This window comes from Aedes albopictus, chromosome 3, assembly GCF_035046485.1.
Source record: "Aedes albopictus strain Foshan chromosome 3, AalbF5, whole genome shotgun sequence".
NCBI lineage: Eukaryota > Metazoa > Arthropoda > Insecta > Diptera > Culicidae > Aedes > Aedes albopictus.
Genome location: NC_085138.1, coordinates 83252980 through 83271531, shown reverse-complemented (window position 1 = coordinate 83271531; position 18552 = coordinate 83252980). Strand labels below are relative to the sequence as shown.

Genomic DNA, 18552 nt, shown 5'->3' with positions numbered 1-18552 from the left:
AGAGATGAATAATATTCTATTCAACTTGATATTCAGCTATATATGTATTGCCGATTGAATTCAACCTCTTTACCTCTTTAGCAATACTTCAGACCAATGCACAATAGTCCACGAAACAGATTTTCGAGGAAAGATGCATTCAGTGCCTTCGAATGATGTTCTAGATTAAAATGGTCTTCTACAAAGTTGTTCCTAAAAATAAGGCCCTCTTTTCAATATACATAAAAATTAGGGTTGTCCATATTTTCAAAAAAATTGGTAACCAAACTTTTTTATTTGCAAGAATAACTATATACATTCTTCGGAATAGTTGTAGATCTATCAATTTTGAGCAAGTTTGCTGAAGACACTTTTTATGTAGCTTTAAAATTGACCGATCTAGAGGTATTTCTCTGAGTTACCTTAGGGTGGTTCAAGAAAAACCGGGTTTCTGGCGTTAACTTTTTCAGTTTCGATTTTTCATCAAAGTCGCCCAAGAAACACTGAAACTTTTGAACCAAAAGAGATAACGACCATCTCAGCGCACGAAACGACGCGTCTTCAAATGCTCTACAAGTGTTTCTTGGGCGACTTTGATGAAAACTCGAAACTGAAAAAGTTAACGCCAGAAAACCGGTTTTTCTTGAACCACCCTAAGCTTATTCAGAAAAATACCTCTAGATCGGTCTTCAGCAAACTTGCTCAAAATTGATAGATCTTCAACTTTCCCGAAGAATGTATACAGTTATTTTTGCAAATAAAAAAGTTTGGTTACCTATTTTTTTGAAAATATGGACCACTCTAATTTTCATGCATATTTGAAAGAGGGACTTATTATTAGGGACAACTTTGTAGAAGACCATATTTGCCTAAAAACTCATTTGAAGGCGTTGAATGCATCTTTCCTCGTAAATCTGGTTCGTTGACCACTGTGCAATATTCAGCTGTCACTGTATTTAGCGACTGCCACCATTATCCAACCAATGTTCAGCATATATTTTGACTTGTGTAAAGCTCTTTGAAACGTCCCCGAAACCCCCTTAATACTATTGAAATGCCCCTTAATGCCATTAAAACGCCAACAAATCTTGACGGAACGCCCACAAAAAGCTCCCCAAATCCCCTGAAACAACCCCTATAAACGCCCCTGAAGCCACTTGGAATCCCCTTTTTTGGGCTCTCTGGGAACTTTCTGGAAACCCCCTTAGCCCCATCTCAAATGTCCGGGAGCAAGATCTTTTCTGACGTACTAGATTCCCTCATTAAAACCCGAACTTAATTTGCATAAATTTTTCTCTATTTATGCCTGTTTTAATTTATGTACATTTTTATTTATGCAGTCCCAGCCATGTGCATACATTGAGGTTCCAGTGTAAAGTTAAAATTGATTTGTATAGGAATACGCCAATTCAAGGTGTCAAGCGACCCGTGCTGAGGAATGAGTGATCGAGGGGGTGAAAAAGATGCTCGATCTTTAACGGAGCCTGTGGGGTACCTGGGCACCCCCCACAGTAAGCTGTCCCTTACCGCGTTAATGCAGGGCTCTGGCGTGGTGGACATTCTTTCCCGTGCGACTCGTGGGATTAATCATGAAATCAAACAAATCAAGCAATCAAAATTCAGGTGGAAGTAGTGGTGGGATCAACCCCTTCGCAAGAAGCGGGTTGATGAGATCTCCGACAAGGAGAAGTGAGGAGATAGGCGCTGGGAGTTGCGTACGCAGCTCAAGCGTGGGTGCTCCAGTCCACTTCCCGGCAAGCCAGCCGGTGGAGGTTATGGACGGAGCGTGGTTGTTGAGGGCCGTCAACCGAGGATCCAAAGGACGGTCCGCAATAGAGGTGGCTGAGCAGCAGCTTGGCAAAATCATCGACTTTGCGTCCACTAAGTCGAACATAAGCAAGGACCTGAAAACGGCCTTGCTTCGACTTAGGGCGTCGATCGACGATGCTAAGCAGGAGCACGCGGCACTCGCGTTGCTGACTGCTGCAGCAGCGGAGCCTGCAAATGAGAAAGTGCCGAAGTTTACCCAAACGGAGGCCTTCTCCTTCGCAGGAAGTCCAAATAAGGCGGAAGCGACTGCTCGCGACAAACGGGGCAAGCAATCGCAGAAGCGGGCGAGGCAACCGTCAGGCGAGGAGCTGTCTGGCGGTGCCCGCAAGGCCAGGCGAATCATTACCCCGAAAGTCGGTAATAATGCCGGAAGGTCGGACCCCAGCCAGGGTTCCCGGAAAGCTGGGAAGGGTGGGCCTGAAAAGGCTGGCCCGTCCCGGAACGATGGGAACAAGGGGTTGCGACCGCTAGTGGGCCCTCAACAGCCACAGAGTAGGGCGATCCAAGGGGAGGACCCCCCTTGGACGAAGGTAGAGCGGAAGAAGAAGAAGGCGAATCCGCAGGTAGTAGCGCAGGACGCCAAGCCAAGGCGTAGGAGGGCAGGTGCCAAGCGCGAGAAAGGCGACGCTATCGTCATCAAGACGGAACAGTCCAAGTACTCGGACGTCTTGAAGATGATGCGAAGCGACGCCAAGCTTGAGGGTCTTGGAGCCGACGTACGCAGTATTAGACGTACTCGTACGGGCGAGATGATCCTGGAGCTGAAGCGCCAGAAGGAGCACAAGGGCGCCGCCTATAAGAGGCTGGCAGAAGAGGTCCTTGGTGAGGGTGTGCAGGTGAGGGCTTTGACACATGAGGCGACTCTGAAGGTCAAGGACATCGATGAGATCACCGAAGTGGAAGAGCTCGTCACGGCACTGCGGCAACAGTGCGATGTGCAGGTGGCCGCCGCAGCCGTTAAGCTACGGAAAGGGCCAGCAGGGACACAGGTAGCTTTGGTTCAGCTACCTGTGGCGGACGTCAAAAAGTCCGTTAAAGTAGGGAGCATAAAGGTGGGTTGGTGTGTATGTCACCTGACATTCCACGAGCCACCAGAGGTTTGCTTCAGGTGTCTGGAACCAGGACACAAGTCGTGGGACTGCAAAGGCCCCGACAGGCGCAAACTGTGCAGGCGATGCGGCGCTGAAGGTCATAAGGCCCAAAGCTGCACGAGTCCGCCCATCTGCATGATCTGTACCGGGAAATCCTCGAACAACAGACATCCGATGGGTGGTCCAAGGTGCCCGGCCTTCAAGAAAGCCGCAGTGAACAACAAATCACAGTGCAGGTAACGCAGCTGAACCTGAACCACTGTGATGCGGCTCAGCAACTGCTTTGTCAGGCAGTTTCTGAGTGGGAGACGGATATCGCCATCATATCGGACCCATACCGAGTACCCGCCGGCACTGGCAACTGGGTCGCGGATGGGACCAGAAAAATGGCGGCGATATGGACGACGGGTAAATACCCCGTTCAGGAGTTGGTGTCTACTACCTATGAGGGCTTCGTGGTCGCCAAAGTAAACGGGGTCTTCTTCTGTAGCTGTTATGCGCCTCCGCGGTGGCCGATCGAGCAGTTCACGCAAATGCTGGACCGCTTAACGACCGTGCTAACAGGGCGAAGGCCGGTGGTAATAGCGGGCGACTTTAATGCCTGGGCCGTGGAATGGGGAAGCCGTTTCACGAACCAGCGGGGTCAGATCCTGCTAGAAACACTGGCCATCTTAGATGTCGACTTGGCTAATGTCGGTACCAAGAGTACCTTTAGTCGGAATGGAGCGGAGTCAATTATTGACGTGACCTTTTGCAGTTCTGGCCTAACAAGTAGTTCGAACTGGAGAGTAGATGATGGCTACACTCACAGCGACCACCTGGCGGTTCGCTACAGTATCGACTACAATAACAGCAGACAGCGGATAGAAGAAGAGGCGGCTAGGTCAAGGCCAAGCCCTCGCAGGTGGAAGACATCATACTTCGACGAAGGGGTATTTAGGGAGGCGCTCCGCCGTGAGCGAAACTTAATCGGTTTAGACGGCGACGAGCTGGTAGCGGTGCTCTCACGTGCGTGTGATGCGACCATGCCTAGGCGAGTCCACCCTAGAAATGGGAGGCCACCGGCTTACTGGTGGACCGACGCGATTGCGGACCTGCGCCGCGCCTGCCTAAGGGCTAGGCGGCGGATGCAGCGAGCACGATCAGAGGAAGAGCGAAACGAACGGCGGGTGGTGTTCGCCGCTGCAAAAGCCGCGCTTAAGACCGAGATAAGAGCAAGCAAAAAGGCCTGCTTTGAGGGTCTCTGTCAGAGTGCCAATACGAACCCGTGGGGTGACGCCTACAGGATCGTTATGGCCAAGACGAGAGGTGTGATGGCTCCTACAGAGCAATCTCCAGAGATGTTGGAGGGGATCATTGGAGGACTTTTTCCGCGTCATGATCCTAGTCCTTGGCCTCCTTTCGTAGGACAGCCGGGGACTGGGGCTGGCGATGAGGAGAGGGTCACCGATGTGGAACTTGCGGGGATAGCTAAGTCCCTTAGCGTAGGTAAGGCCCCAGGTCCGGACGGAGTTCCGAACCTGGCCTTAAAAGTAGCTATTGCAGAGGCTCCCGAGATGTTCAGGTCTGCTATGCAGAAATGCCTGGACGAGGGAGTTTTCCCAGAAGCTTGGAAGAGGCAGAGCCTGGTACTATTGCCAAAGGCGGGGAAACCACCCGGAGACCCGTCGGCATATAGACCAATATGCTTGATTGACACGGCGGGGAAGGTGCTCGAAAAGATCATCCTCAATAGAATGTTGCGGTTCACCGAGGGCGAAAATGGTCTTTCGAGTAACCAGTACGGCTTCCGGAAGGGGAGGTCCACCGTAGACGCTATCTTGTCGGTTACAAAAACCGCCGAAAAAGCACTCGAGCCTAAGAGGAGGGGAATTCGCTTTTGCGCGGTAGTGACTCTGGATGTAAGGAATGCGTTTAATAGCGCCAGCTGGTCTGCTATTGCCGATGCGCTCTTGCGTCTGGGGATACCGGAGTACCTGTACAAGATTCTCGGAAGTTACTTTCAGAATCGTGTACTAGTCTACGACACGGAGGTGGGTCGGAAGTGCTTTCACATAACCTCAGGAGTCCCGCAAGGTTCCATCCTGGGTCCGGTGTTATGGAATGTCATGTACGACGAGGTGTTGAGGTTAGAGTATCCAGTGGGAGTGGTGATTGTCGGATTCGCCGACGACATTACGCTCGAAGTCTACGGTGAAACGATCGAGGAGGTAAAGTTGACTACCAACCACTCGATCAAGGTTGTGGAGGCGTGGATGCGGTCCAGGAAACTGGAGCTGGCTCACCACAAGACAGAGGTGACGGTTGTTAACAACCTGAAGTCGGAGCAGCAGACGGAGATCAGTGTAGGAGACTGTACTATCCTGTCAAAGCGCTCCGTCAAACACTTGGGCGTGATAATAGACGATAAGCTTACTTTCGGTAGCCACGTCGATTATGCCTGTAAAAGAGCCTCCACAGCTATTGCGGCACTGTCCCGGATGATGTCCAATAGCTCTGCGGTGTACGCCAGTAAGCGCAAGCTTCTGGCTAGTGTTGCTACATCCATACTTAGGTATGGCGGCCCGGCGTGGGGCACCGCGCTAAGTACTAAATGCTACCGACGGAAGCTGGAAAGTACTTACAGGCTTATGTGCCTGAGGGTTGCGAGCGCGTACCGTACCGTGTCACACGACGCTCTCTGCGTCATTACTGGTATGGTGCCTATCAGCATTCTTATCAGTGAGGACATGGAGTGCTTCGAAATGCGCGGCACAAGAGGCATACGCAGGACTGTCAGGATGGCCTCTATGGTCAAATGGCAGCGCGCGTGGGACAGCTCCACCAAAGGAAGGTGGACCTATAGGTTGATACCGAGGGTAGATAGTTGGATTAATAGGCGCCATGGGGAAGTCACATTCCACCTGACACAGGTCCTTACAGGTCATGGTTGCTTCCGACAGTATCTACATCGTTTCGGGCATGCGGATTCTCCCGAATGCCCAGTGTGCAATGGTTTAGAGGAAACGGCGGAACACGTTTTGTTCGTGTGCCCGCGTTTTCGCACAATGCGTGACCGCATGCTTGCCACATGCGGGGAAGACACAACTCCGGACAACTTGGTCCAGAGGATGTGTAGGGATGAGTTTGGCTGGAACGCCGTTTCAACGGCTATTACCCACATCGTCTGGGAGCTACAGAGGAGGTGGCGCGTGGACTCGGAGAATGGCTAGTCCAGATGCAGTACAAGAGGTGGTCCAGGGGTTCGGAGTCGGCTTCGTAGGTCATACCGGTGCCCTGCGGTCGAGATCGACCCTTACAACGATTAAGTGGCCGCGGAGAGGAAGTCCCGGTAGCGGTGCTGTCGTGGCGTCGGTCTACTGGGTTGGATCCGAGCCCGCGGTTGGAAAGGGGTCCCCGGCAAGGGTCGGGGTAGGTGAGATCCTGCTGTCTGCAACCTACGGGTGCATCTGATAGGGCCTGAAGGGTAGTGATACCCTTCCTTGCGGGCAGGTCAGATCGGGTTGCACGTGGGCATCAGTTCTTGATGTCCGCTCAGCAGTAGGGCGCGGGCGGGGTTGACCCTGCCCGCCTTCCGAGGACAAAGGGAGTGGCGAGGACCACTCGGGAAACTGGCTAAGCGCCAGCATGCTACCGTGATGGACTCTCCAAAGCGAGTCATCGATGTTCGTTGCTGCAGGCTACGCAGCTAACCTTGTGGGTGCGATGTGCACTAGCCCCTCTCTGAAGCAATACCTTCTTGGTGGTTCCGGAGAGACGTAGGGTTTGGCGACCATAGGAATGGTTTAGTGGGTACGAGGAGAGAGTAGTCCTGGATTTTACTTTTGTTGTAGAAGACAGCCTGTCAGACCTACACTACCCTAACCTTCTGTTAGGGTGTCTGTTGAGCAGATTATCCCCCTATGGTTTAGAAGAAAAAAAAAAAAAAAAAAAAAAAAAAAAAAAAAAAAAAAAAAAAAAAGGAATACGCGTGAACAATTATTCAGAATCGTGTGCTAGGTTGCTGAGGAAAAAGAGCTTCATGATTGAGAATCAAGTGTGGATATACAGCACAAGCAGAAAAAAAAATCGAAAGTAGATTCAGATTCATGCTGTGCTGGTGCTTAAAAGAGAACGCTATGAATCACCCTCCAAGTCAGTACACTTGGTTCACTTTTCATTGTAAATATTGAACTTGGCGACAATGGAGAATAGCTATGACTTTACCTTGGATCCTTTTCCACACGATATTAAATGCTTGCCTTAACATATCACATTCCTTAGATATTGTCGTGACAATGTGTCAGCCCTACATGTGCAATGGTGCACATATATTCATACAGTGCATTAGCGTCGTGCCCGGGTACACGAAGAATATTGGCTCTATCATTCTCTTAGCACAACCTAGTTACTTACCATCATCATCATCATCATCATCACCCTCCGTTAAACCCTTTCCCACTGCAGACCATAGAAAACTGATTTCGCCTTCTTTCCGTTTCCTCCTTTAACATATCCATTTGCAGGGATTTGACTGGCAACCGTTTCCCGCTGCTGAACATGAACGTCTTCGAGAAGCTGCCGGCACTCAACACCTTGTAAGTACTCGACATTCGTTCACGATGGTTGTTGCACATTTCAGGATTTCTCCCAACGTAAATATCGACCCTTATTTCCATCCTTGAGATAACTTCAAAACATATTACTGTTTGTTTTCTGAGAAAAGTAGATACGAAACATAAACAAGAATCAAATCTTCCCAACTACGGCTCCGTTTGATATCAGCTTTGCTTTATAGTCAATCAACGACATGTCGGGATTGATTTGTTACCGTAACGTGACGGATCATCTCGTTCCGGCTTTTTCGTTTTCCGAGTGCAGTGCATCTATCCACCGAAAACATCAATCCGGGATAAAACGGGGGTTTCGATTTGATTTGTTTCGGTTGCACATGTCACCGGTGCCATCACCGCACACCGTTGCCTTTTTGGGATGTAGGATTGTAAATGATGGAAAAATAAATCAGTCTAATAGAATCCCTGCAAAATCGCTGCGGAAATTTTTCGATTTTCGACTTTCGTTCTGATGAAATTTCATCAGTCAATTGAAAGTTGGTGAACGGAAATTGAAGATTAATAGGACTGATACGTATCCATCCTACTGTCAGTGTACATCTTGTTTAATTCATTTTCATCATTTATTTAGTATTACATCAAATTCAAGATAATACTGAATCAACAATATTTCTCCATAATACACGGTTCGTGGGCTGCCGCTCTCCATCCTCGGTCGCGCCTGATGCTCGCCAAGTCACGCTCCACCTGGTCCGCCCATCGTGCTCTCTGCGCTCCACGCCTTCTTGTGCCAACCGGATCAGTTGCAAACACCAGCTTTGCAGGATTGTTGTCCGGATTCTTGCAACATGCCCTGCCCACCGTATCCTTCCAGCTTTGGCCACCTTCTGGATGCTGGGTTCGCCGTAAAGTGCAGCGAGCTCGTGGTTCATCCTTCTCCGCCACACACCGTTCTCCTGCACACCGCCGAAGATCGTCCTTAGCACGCGTCGCTCGAAAACTCCGAGTGCTTGCAGGTCCTCCTCGAGCATGGTCCATGTCTCGTGCCCGTAGAGGATTACCGGTCTTATTAGCGTTTTGTACATGGTGCATTTGGTGCGTGAGTGAATCTTTTTCGACCGCAGTTTCTTCTGGAGCCCGTAGTAGGCCCGACTTCCGCTGATGATGCGCCTCCGAATTTCACGGCTCACGTTGTTGTCAGCCGTCAGTAAGGATCCGAGGTAGACGAATTCCTCCACCACCTCGAAAGTATCCCCGTCTATCGTAACATTACTACCCAGACGGATCCGGTCGTGTTCGGTTCCGCCTACCAGCATGTACTTTGTTTTTGAGGCATTCACCACCAGTCCGACCTTTGCTGCTTCGCGTTTTAGGCGGGTGTACAGCTCTGCCACCGTTCCAAATATTCTGGCAATAATGTCCATGTCGTCCGCAAAGCAAACAAATTGTCCGGATTTTGTGAAAATCGTTCCCCGGCTGTTGAGCCCAGCTCGTCGCATCACACCTTTCAGAGCGATGTTGAAGAGTAGGCATGAGAGTCCATCACCTTGTCGCAGTCCCCGGCGAGATTAGAATGAACTGGATAGTTCACCCGAAACCTTTTCACAATTTCGCACATCGTCCATCGTTGCTTTAATCAGTCTAGTCAGCTGCCCAGGAAAGCAGTTTTCGTCCATTATTCTCCATAGATCTGCGTGATTTTTGTAAAAGTTTTTGTGTTAGCTATTGTGGAATTTGCATTCGTGATGTGGTTGCAGCACAAAATGATGTTAGATCCCACAACGGAACCAATCCTGGAATTAGCTACAATGATCGAGTCAAGGCTGGGACGTCAGGAATGATTCAATAACGTTTATTGAAGCAAAATAGAATCGATATCTGATGCAGGTGCAGACCACTAGCTAGCTGTACTACAAACAACAAAAGGATTTTTGTTGCGTTCATTGGAGTTGTAACGTAACCAATCACAATTGAAAAATGGAAGCCGGTGAGTTAGTTCCGATTGCGTTATCCACTATTCAAATCATATCTGCGTTAAATGTGTCATATTCAACTGTGTGTTTCATTGAAAACAAAAATTGAATCGTGCTGAGCTAATAACAGATAGTGCACAGAGCCACTTGGGCATTAGCTTGTATTTTAGGCATTTTTTTTCGCTGTAACTCAATCAATTTCAGTTTTGTACAAGGCTAGATATTACACGTATCTCGTCAAGTGGAGAAAATCACCTGGTTTTGTGTAAGGAACTGCATAATTGTAATATTTGGGATTTCATTTTTCACGATAATTTTAATGTGATAATTTTTGATAATTTTAAAATATGTATTCCTATGATACCGGGAGGGTTTATTATTTTCTTTTCGTTTCAGAGAGCGAGTAAAGGCGCTTTAGCCTAGGCATAAGGGCCAGGGCATAAGGGGTAAATACCTGTGTCCCATCCCAGGAATCCAAGGATCAAGGAGTGATATTAACCTTCTTAGCAACGTCACTCCCACCGTTAATTTTTCATATTCATGCTTCGTATACGGAACGGTTGGTACGAGATGTCCCCGTTCTTTGATTTCAATAACAATATCAACGCTGCACAGTAGGCCTGGCCACTTTAATGTTTGTAATACATCTTAGATGTGCTGCAAAGATTAATAATGACAAGAAAAATGATAGAATTAGTCGGTTCTATCATTTTTCAGGATTCTTTCAATGAATGGCTGTGTATGTGTAGACTAGACTAGACTAGACTAGACTAGATGATTCTCCATAGCTCTGCGCGGTCGATACTGTCGTATGCCGCTTTGAAGTCGATGAACAGGTGAAGCGTTGGGACCTGGTATTCACGGCATTTCTGGAGGATTTGCCGTACGGTGAAGAGCTGGTCCGTTGTCGACCAGCCGTCGATGAAGCCGGCTTGATAACTTCCCACGAACTCATTTGCTTTGGGTAACAGACGACGGAAGATGATCTGGGATAGCACTATATAGGCAGCATTCAAAATAGTGATCGCCTTGAAGTTCTCCCATTCCAAATGGTCGCCTTTCTTGTGAATGGGGCAGATTACCTCTTCCTTCCACTCCTCCGGTAGCTGTTCGGTTTCCCAGATCCTGACTATCAGCCGGTGCAGACAGATGGCCAACTTTTCTGGGCCCATCTTGAAGAGTTCAGCTGCGATACCATCCTAACTAGCTGCTTTGTTGGTTTTCAGCTGGTGAACGGCATCCTTAACTTTCCTCAGCGTTGGAGTTGGTCCATTTCCGACCTCCGCTGCACTGGCGTCGTCGTTTCCTCCGTTGCCGTGGTCTCCCGTGCCTACGTTCTCCACGCCATTCAGGCGCTGATCAAAGTGCTGCTTCCACCTTTTGATCACCTCACGTCCGTCCGTTAAGAGGCCTCCGTCTTTATCCCTGCATATTTCAGCTCGCGGCACGAAGCCGTTGCGGGATGCGTTGAGCCTTGATGGAACTTCCGTGTTTCTTGAGAACGGCACAGCAGTTCCATTTCTTCGCACTCCGCTTCTTCCAAAACCGTTATGCACTCTTCATCGAACCATTCGTTCCGTCGATTCCGTTCCACGTACCCGATGGTGCTCTCGGCTGCGTCGTTGATAAGCATTATGGAGATACGCTTGATCGGTTAGTGGACGATAGACGAAGAAATGAAGGTACAGATTGATGATCACGGGTTGATATATCAACTTCACCATAATCAACGTACACATCCCACACTTAAAAGTACTGATGATGAACAGGACGCATTATACACTCAGCTCGAACACGAGTACGACCGCTGCCCAAGCTACGATGTGATGTCAAAATCATCATCAGGAGGCATAAAATCTGAGCTGGGCGAGGAAGAGGAATTCAGATCGTTTGAAAGGCTCAGCGTCCATCAGTTGACGAACAGAAACGACCTACGACTCATTGATTTCGCCGCCAATAACGTGGTAATTCCTAACACTTTCTTCTAGCACACCCTCCTTCATTGATACACCTGGAGATCACCTACCCCTTTCGGTACGAAGCGTAAAAAAGTAAAATCTCAATACGAATGGCTCAATTTTGACTCTCCAGAACTCTTAGCTTTTCCAAAAAAACACCACATATTTTACCTCATTTGAAAGAACTACTCTTTATCTTTCGATTTCTAGCTTTGACTACCTAGAAAAATAAAAAAATGAAAATATGCGACAGATAAAACTTTTCCATGTTTAACGGATTTTGTACACTTTTGTGTCACTTGTAGTGGTAAATCTCACAGGCAATGTTAACTGAAGTTTGCACACATACAAGTATAAATAATGGCTGAATTATTGAAACAGTTCACATCACATAAAATAAAGACTAAACAGATGTATTTTTTCAAAATTGTTATCGCACAATTGTGTGGGTTCGTCAAGAAAGGGCTATAGTAGACGGAATCGCAAATCGACCATGTTCTGTTTGATGGGCGGTACTTCTCCTACGTTATCCTTGTCAGGGGCTATCATTGTGGAGCGGACCTCGTTGGATGGTTAGAACACGTGACTATCACGCCGAGGACCTGGGATCGAATCCCACTCCCGACAAACTCACAAAATGTGAGTTCTTCCTTCGGAAGGGAAGTAAAGCGTGGGTCCCGAGATGAACTAGCCCAGGGCTAAAAATCTCGTTAATACAGATACAAAAAAAGGGGCTATCACGGCGCTAACATCGACTCCGAACACTACCTCAAATCAAAACTCAACAATGTACGGTACCGGCGACCGCTATATGATTGGAGAGACTGGGTAGACTTCATCCCATTTTCTTAATGTGTCTGTAACTAGAAAAAAGTCGTACAGAATGACAGGTGAATATCTATTGCAAGTTTATACATACCGTCGTTGGGGGTGAGAATGGGTCAAAAAACGATACTCAAAGATTGTTTGTTAAATAACAAATGCAATTGAAGTCGGAGTAACTTTTTATTTGGTATGTATACTAGACTGGGTCAACAAAGTCGATTTTTTGGAACAAAGCTTTTTCGATTCCTTTTAGCGTCCAAAACAACTGTGCAAAATTTGGGAGCGATTGGTTGCTTCCCCGTATTCCGCATTGCGATTGAAATTTGTATGGAATTTAGTATGGGAAAACGTGCTTTTTTGCATTTTTCTCATAAATTGAAATTTTTCGTCTAAAACAATCTAACTAATGACGTTGAAGTATAGCCTAGGATATGCCGAAAAACTTTACCAAAGACTGCAAAGAGATCCGACACTTCTGAAAAAAGTTAAAACGTACAGATTGCCGGGTGGTGCTTAACGTTTAACATGTAAAGGAATAACATCAATAATAAAATCTCAATTTTTGGCCTAAGATACCAGGCGAATAACTTTTTTCACAAGCGTCGGATCACTTCGCGGTCTTCGGCAAAGTTTTTTGGCATATCCTAGGCTATACTTTAACGTCATTAGTTATATGGTATTAGACAAAAGAATACAACTTATGTGTAAAATGCAAAAAAGTACGTTTTCCCATACTAACTTCCATACAAATTTCAATCGCAATGCGGAATACGGGGACGCAACCAATCGCTTCCAAATTTTGCACAGCTGTTTTGGGCGCTAATATAGATTGAAAAAGCTTTGTTCCGGGTTGATATGATCAAATTTAAAGTTTCTCCATACAACGTTGACCCACTCTAATGTATACTCTCCTATGTGGTAATGATAGTTTAGCAAGAAAGTATCACGTTATATGAATTGCTTAGTAAACTACAAATGATTGAAAATTGACCCAATCTCACCCCTTAGAGGGGGTGAGAATGGGTCAAAGTATTCGAAATCACCTATCTAAGAATATAAATTAATTTTATTGATCATATATAGTAAACCTACTTAAAACACAATGTTATCATGACAAATAAAAGCTTAGGTAATTTTAAAAGAAGATTAATCCACCTAAAAGGGCTAATACAACGGAAAAAATGGTCGAAATTTGATAGAATAACGTTTGTATACTGTATCATCATTTTTAGCCATCATAATCATCCTCATTAAGAGTTTCAACCTCCATGAGAGGAGGAGAAATTACAATGAGGGAGGGGCGAAGAAAGAATGAAAGATTGATTGTAAAAAAAAACATGCTAGTTTTTGTATACTGCATAAGAAATGTCTAACCAAACTCTCCGTTATAAACTCTTATGTACATGATCATTGGCCTCTATATTGCCAAAGCAAATCACTCCATCTCAAGATAGAGGGTCGTTCAAATATTATGTTAAGTCTATTTTGTGAGCTTCCGATATTGCAGTACACTAAAGATTAGCTGATGATTTGAGGAGCTGTCCACACGCATGGGTGTATTGTTATAAATGATTTTAGGCACTAAACGTATTAACACACTCGTTTGACGCTTCTCGACATATTTTTGAAAGAAAGCGTGCTTCAGTGAAAATACGGTAAACATGGCACCACTCTAACGTCAAATGGGGACTGAATAACAAGTTAAATTTTTAGTTAAGGTTATGTGCACTCGATATCTTGCTTGACCCAATCTCACCCCCATTCTTAATTTTTAGACATAGGCACAATGGTCGGAAAAAGATAAAGTTCGGCCAAAACTCTTTTTATGTGTTTAATCGAAGTTATAGGTTGCCTAGATATGTTATATAGTATTTTTAGTATTTAAAAAGGGGTATTCAAAAATTACGTAATTTCAATAATTTCAAAAACGGTGAAAATCAGTAAACCCCATATTTTTTTGCGTTTTTTTGTTAAAATATCAATTCAAATTTATATAAATGATTATCTTTCGATCAAATCCAATCAAGTTTGTTCAAAACGTGTGAAAAATGTGGAAAGATACATTTTATTTCAGTAAAAAATGGAAAAATAACGTAAAATATATGAAAAAACATGACTTTTTTAAATAGCTCTAATTTGAAAAACTGCAAATTTCTGCAAAATATTTAAACGTTTTTAGGCAGCTCTAAGCATGATGTTTAAGATGTACTATTCGAAATTGCGGCGACACGTGACGACACGAACCGTTTTTTAACTTAAAAATTACCAAAATTTCTAAGGTACAATATATGAAAATTTGAAAAGTTTTGTGACATATTAATTTTGCACCATACGCGCATTCAAACAGTCCAATAACAAGCTTTCATATGCTGGATAACTTAAAACATATATTCCATTCTCAAAATATTATTATTTTACTTTTTTCGAGTAATTCATTTGTCAATTTTATGACTTAGGCCACTTTGGCAGTGAAAATGTCATTGAAATACAAAAGCTGGTATGCTTTTAACTAAGAATCATAAAAGTACAATACATTAACTTTGTTATAAGGTGAAATAAAGTTTAAAAATATCAATTTCGTTTTTTGAGAGTTTTGACCGCCCCTTTGTATGGAGCCCGACCAATGTGATAGGGTCGAAAATATTAAGTTTTTAAATAAAAAGAGCAATGACAGCCCGCTTTTTTTATTGCATCAACCAGGTAATACCTACAGCTAACCACTTATAAGAAAATTTATGGTTAGGTACTTGTATTAAACATTACGAAGGAGAAATTTTTTCAGAGTGATTTACTAGTAGTTTCATCATATAAGTTTAGCCACAAATTTAACAAAAAAACGATTATTGCAAAACATCTTATTCTGCATCATGACGTGTAAAAACATCTCCCCTTTGAAATAATATAAAGTTTTCAATATAAATTATCGATAGTTATTGACTTATTTCAAATTTTATGTTTCTCTGTTTTGACCCAATCTCACCCCCCAGACCCATTGTCACCCCCATCGACGGTACCAGAAGAACTATAAATTATTGTTAACCCTTTCCTTCCCACGAGTTTGAACGACTATATCTATGCCAAAAAAGCGTTTCCGAAAAAAATGGTAGAATAAAAGTTATTGAAAATTGGTCAAATTTTTCGAAATCAATGAAAAAATTTTTGGTTGTGAATCAATAGGTTTTTGATTGTTTATCAATAGTTCGACTATTGAAACAAGTAGTTAGTAGTTGGGTTAACCTTATGAGGTTATAACCATATTCTAAAAATTATTGCATCATATTAATCTAATTCCGTTTGTCCGGAGTTCGTCGAAAATCGATGGTGCTCTAGAGCAACCATGGGAAGTAGAGGGTTAAAGTTTCTTCTCAACTGTATTTTTATGAAGGCATGTCTTATGATGCATTTTTTCAAACATGGGTGACACTTGATCCCCTTTGAGCACATGATTCATTTAAAGAGAAAATAACTCCAGAAGCTTCCTGCTCATTTTCTTTTATTTTTTTTTATATTTTTGATGAATTTGGTGTATTTTAGATTGTAGGATTTCCTTAAATTTTTAAGGATATGTCGTATTTTGAAAATGGGGAGATTTGATCCGCCTTTTCATGGTATGTACTAAAATAATAATTATGTGACACATTTTATCATCACATTTTATCATTTTATCAACGCCTGTCACGCTCTTAAAAGGCTCATGAAACCTTCCCTAAACCGCCTTTACAACCTCTTGATACGCCTCTGAAGCCAACATAATAATATTTGAATGCTCTTGACATCTCCGTAACATTTGAAGTATCTCTGAATCCCATTGGGACGTTTTTTTAAAGTCACTGAAATCTCATCGAAATCCCTTGAACCATCCAAAACGCCCCTGAAAACCCCTGTAACCCTATTGTAATGCTCCTGAAACCAAAATGAAACATCTTCGGAAGGTTCCTGAGTCCCCCCTGAAGCGCACCTAGAAACCCATTGAAGCGCTTCTGGAATGGTAGCAAATGCCCCTGAACCCGAGCAGGAGAAAATAGCTGGAGAATAACTAACTCAGGTATGGAAAACCGAATACCTACAACCTCAATGAGGTATTAAGTAGCCCTGCATAAGAGGTAAAATACCTAAAATAATAACTGGTGTGTATTCCGTGCATAACACGTGAATAATGACATCAGGTATGGCAATACCTAAATAATACTCGGTGATTTTTCCATACAAATAGCGATTTTTCCATAATTGAATAATACCTAGAGCAGCCCTCAACACCAAACCAATAACTCGACGAGGTATTGTGTCAATACCCAAAAAAATACCAAAATAAGTTATTTTCAATACCTGGATAACCGATCAATACCTTGTCTTGGTATGATACCTGACTTTGGTATGCTCCAGTTATGTGTTAGTTATTCATTCCTGCTCAGGAAACATCTCGGAACGCCCTTAAAAGGTTTCTGAAACCCCCTAAACTCGCTGAAACGCATTTGAAAGGTTTTTAAAATTCACGAAAATAATAATAAAGTTAAAACAAACTTTTAAAAGGTCTTGAAACGCCCCTGAAACCCCTTGAATCGGCTTCTATGACGCCCTTAAATCGGCCTTAAAATACTCATGAGATCTCTTTGAAACGCCTTGAAACACCCTTGAAACCCCTTGAACCCAGAGACCTTTCTAGAAAAAAAAAAAAAAAAACAAACCCTCAAAACCCCTTGTAACGCCTCTGAAATGTCTTGAAACGCCCATGAAACCCCTATTACACTAGTTTACAGCATTTTTGAACTCGGTAAGCTGATGATCATTTTTGGTGTAGAATCATGCCCTGAGTTCGAAAACGCGAAGGAAAAAAATTACAGTAGAGTGGAATTTTTTTCCGACTTTCCATACAAGGCTAATGATTTGAAAACGGTTTTTGTTCTATTTTTAAGCAAAGTCGCTCACTTCAAACATCTCATTCTCCGTAATCAATGCTCCGATTGAGCTGAAATTTTTACTGTATCTCGCCTACATATGATTTGTCAAATAAACGTCCAGAACAAGGATGGAAGAAAATCACTTCTAACGATAAATGACACACCATACGAACAATCAAAGATAGCCGTTGCTCTTGCGGTAGCATGATGCGACACCCTCGCGCTGTGCTCGTATCACAGAGCAATCAAACATCTGATGCACGCTTTATCGCGGGATCCATCGTTATCGGATCATGTTACAAGTCGCGATAAACTTTATTCATCATGATTATGACCACTTTTGCACCCGGAACCAAAATTCATGATCTGGAATTTTACATTCATATGCAGATCGTGAAGCTTCAGCAATAAGAATGCACAAAAAGTGATCGAAAATCGAAATTTATCATTTCGACTTCATGATAACGATCGCATCGCGGCCGCACATGCCGAGCGATTCATTATTCGCGGAGCATGGGTTGTTATGAATGCTTGACGACAAAATTCTATCGTTGTTGCTATGATCGCGCGATGCCTTCCAACCGCGACACATTTGGGATCCTATCATGATCACTAGATTTCCATCCTTGGTCCAGAAAGAATTTTTAAGTTGTTTTTTTCTCATTGAAAAAAATACATTTCTTCAAAAAAAATTGGGAATTTTGCTAAAATTTAAGAAGATCGTCCCTAAAACTCGCCAATATCTTGAATTTAATCAATCTGACGCAAAACCTGTATTCAGATGATCGAATGGTATTATATTCAGCTTTTAATTTATGGAAAAAGATTTAAAATTGGTTGAACAAAATGCAATATATTTGAATTTTAGTAAATTACATATTTTGAAAAGTTACAAAACTCGATATTGAGCTAAATCTCAAAAACTGTTCTACTTTAAATTTTTTGAAGGTCGGTTTCGAAAACAGCACTAAATTGTGCTTCAAAAATTTTGGTCGTTGACAGAAGTTCACGACTTTCGTTTTATTTTGTAAACTTGTGTTATTAGCCTGATAAGGCCACTTTGACGCCCACGCCTTGCAATCGGCCTTAAAATCTTTTAAAACGACCCCGAAAATCTTCCTAAAACTATTGAAAAGCCTCTGACATATCCGTAATGCCTTTGAAATTCCCCTGACCATCTTTAAAAACTCCTGAGACCCCCCTGGAAATGACCTCAAAAGGCTCCTGAAACCCCTCCAGAAAAAAAAATCACCTTGAAACACCTGGTAACGCCTCTGACATGTCTTGAAATGCAGCAGAAACCTCCATAATCGCATTGAACTTACCTTACCTTACCAATCAGGCTAAGGCCGGGGTGGCCTCTGCTGTACTTAGGCAGCATCCATTTATTGCGTAACGCTAAAATCGACATTTTTTGACCCCCCCCCCCTCCCCCTTCGTAACGC

At 44.0% G+C, this 18552-nt stretch overlaps 1 protein-coding gene across 1 annotated transcript in view; it reads left to right on the top strand.

Moving 5' to 3' along the window:
* Nucleotides 1–7410: 7410 nt before the first annotated feature.
* The window catches only part of LOC134292243 (relaxin receptor 2-like), a 166462-nt gene continuing 155320 nt past the window's right edge, over nucleotides 7411–18552 (top strand). The window contains exon 1 of the mRNA XM_062861234.1: nucleotides 7411–7477. Coding sequence (XP_062717218.1) covers nucleotides 7440–7477 — 38 coding nt within the window. The 5' untranslated portion in view covers nucleotides 7411–7439. The remainder of the gene's footprint in view (nucleotides 7478–18552) is intronic.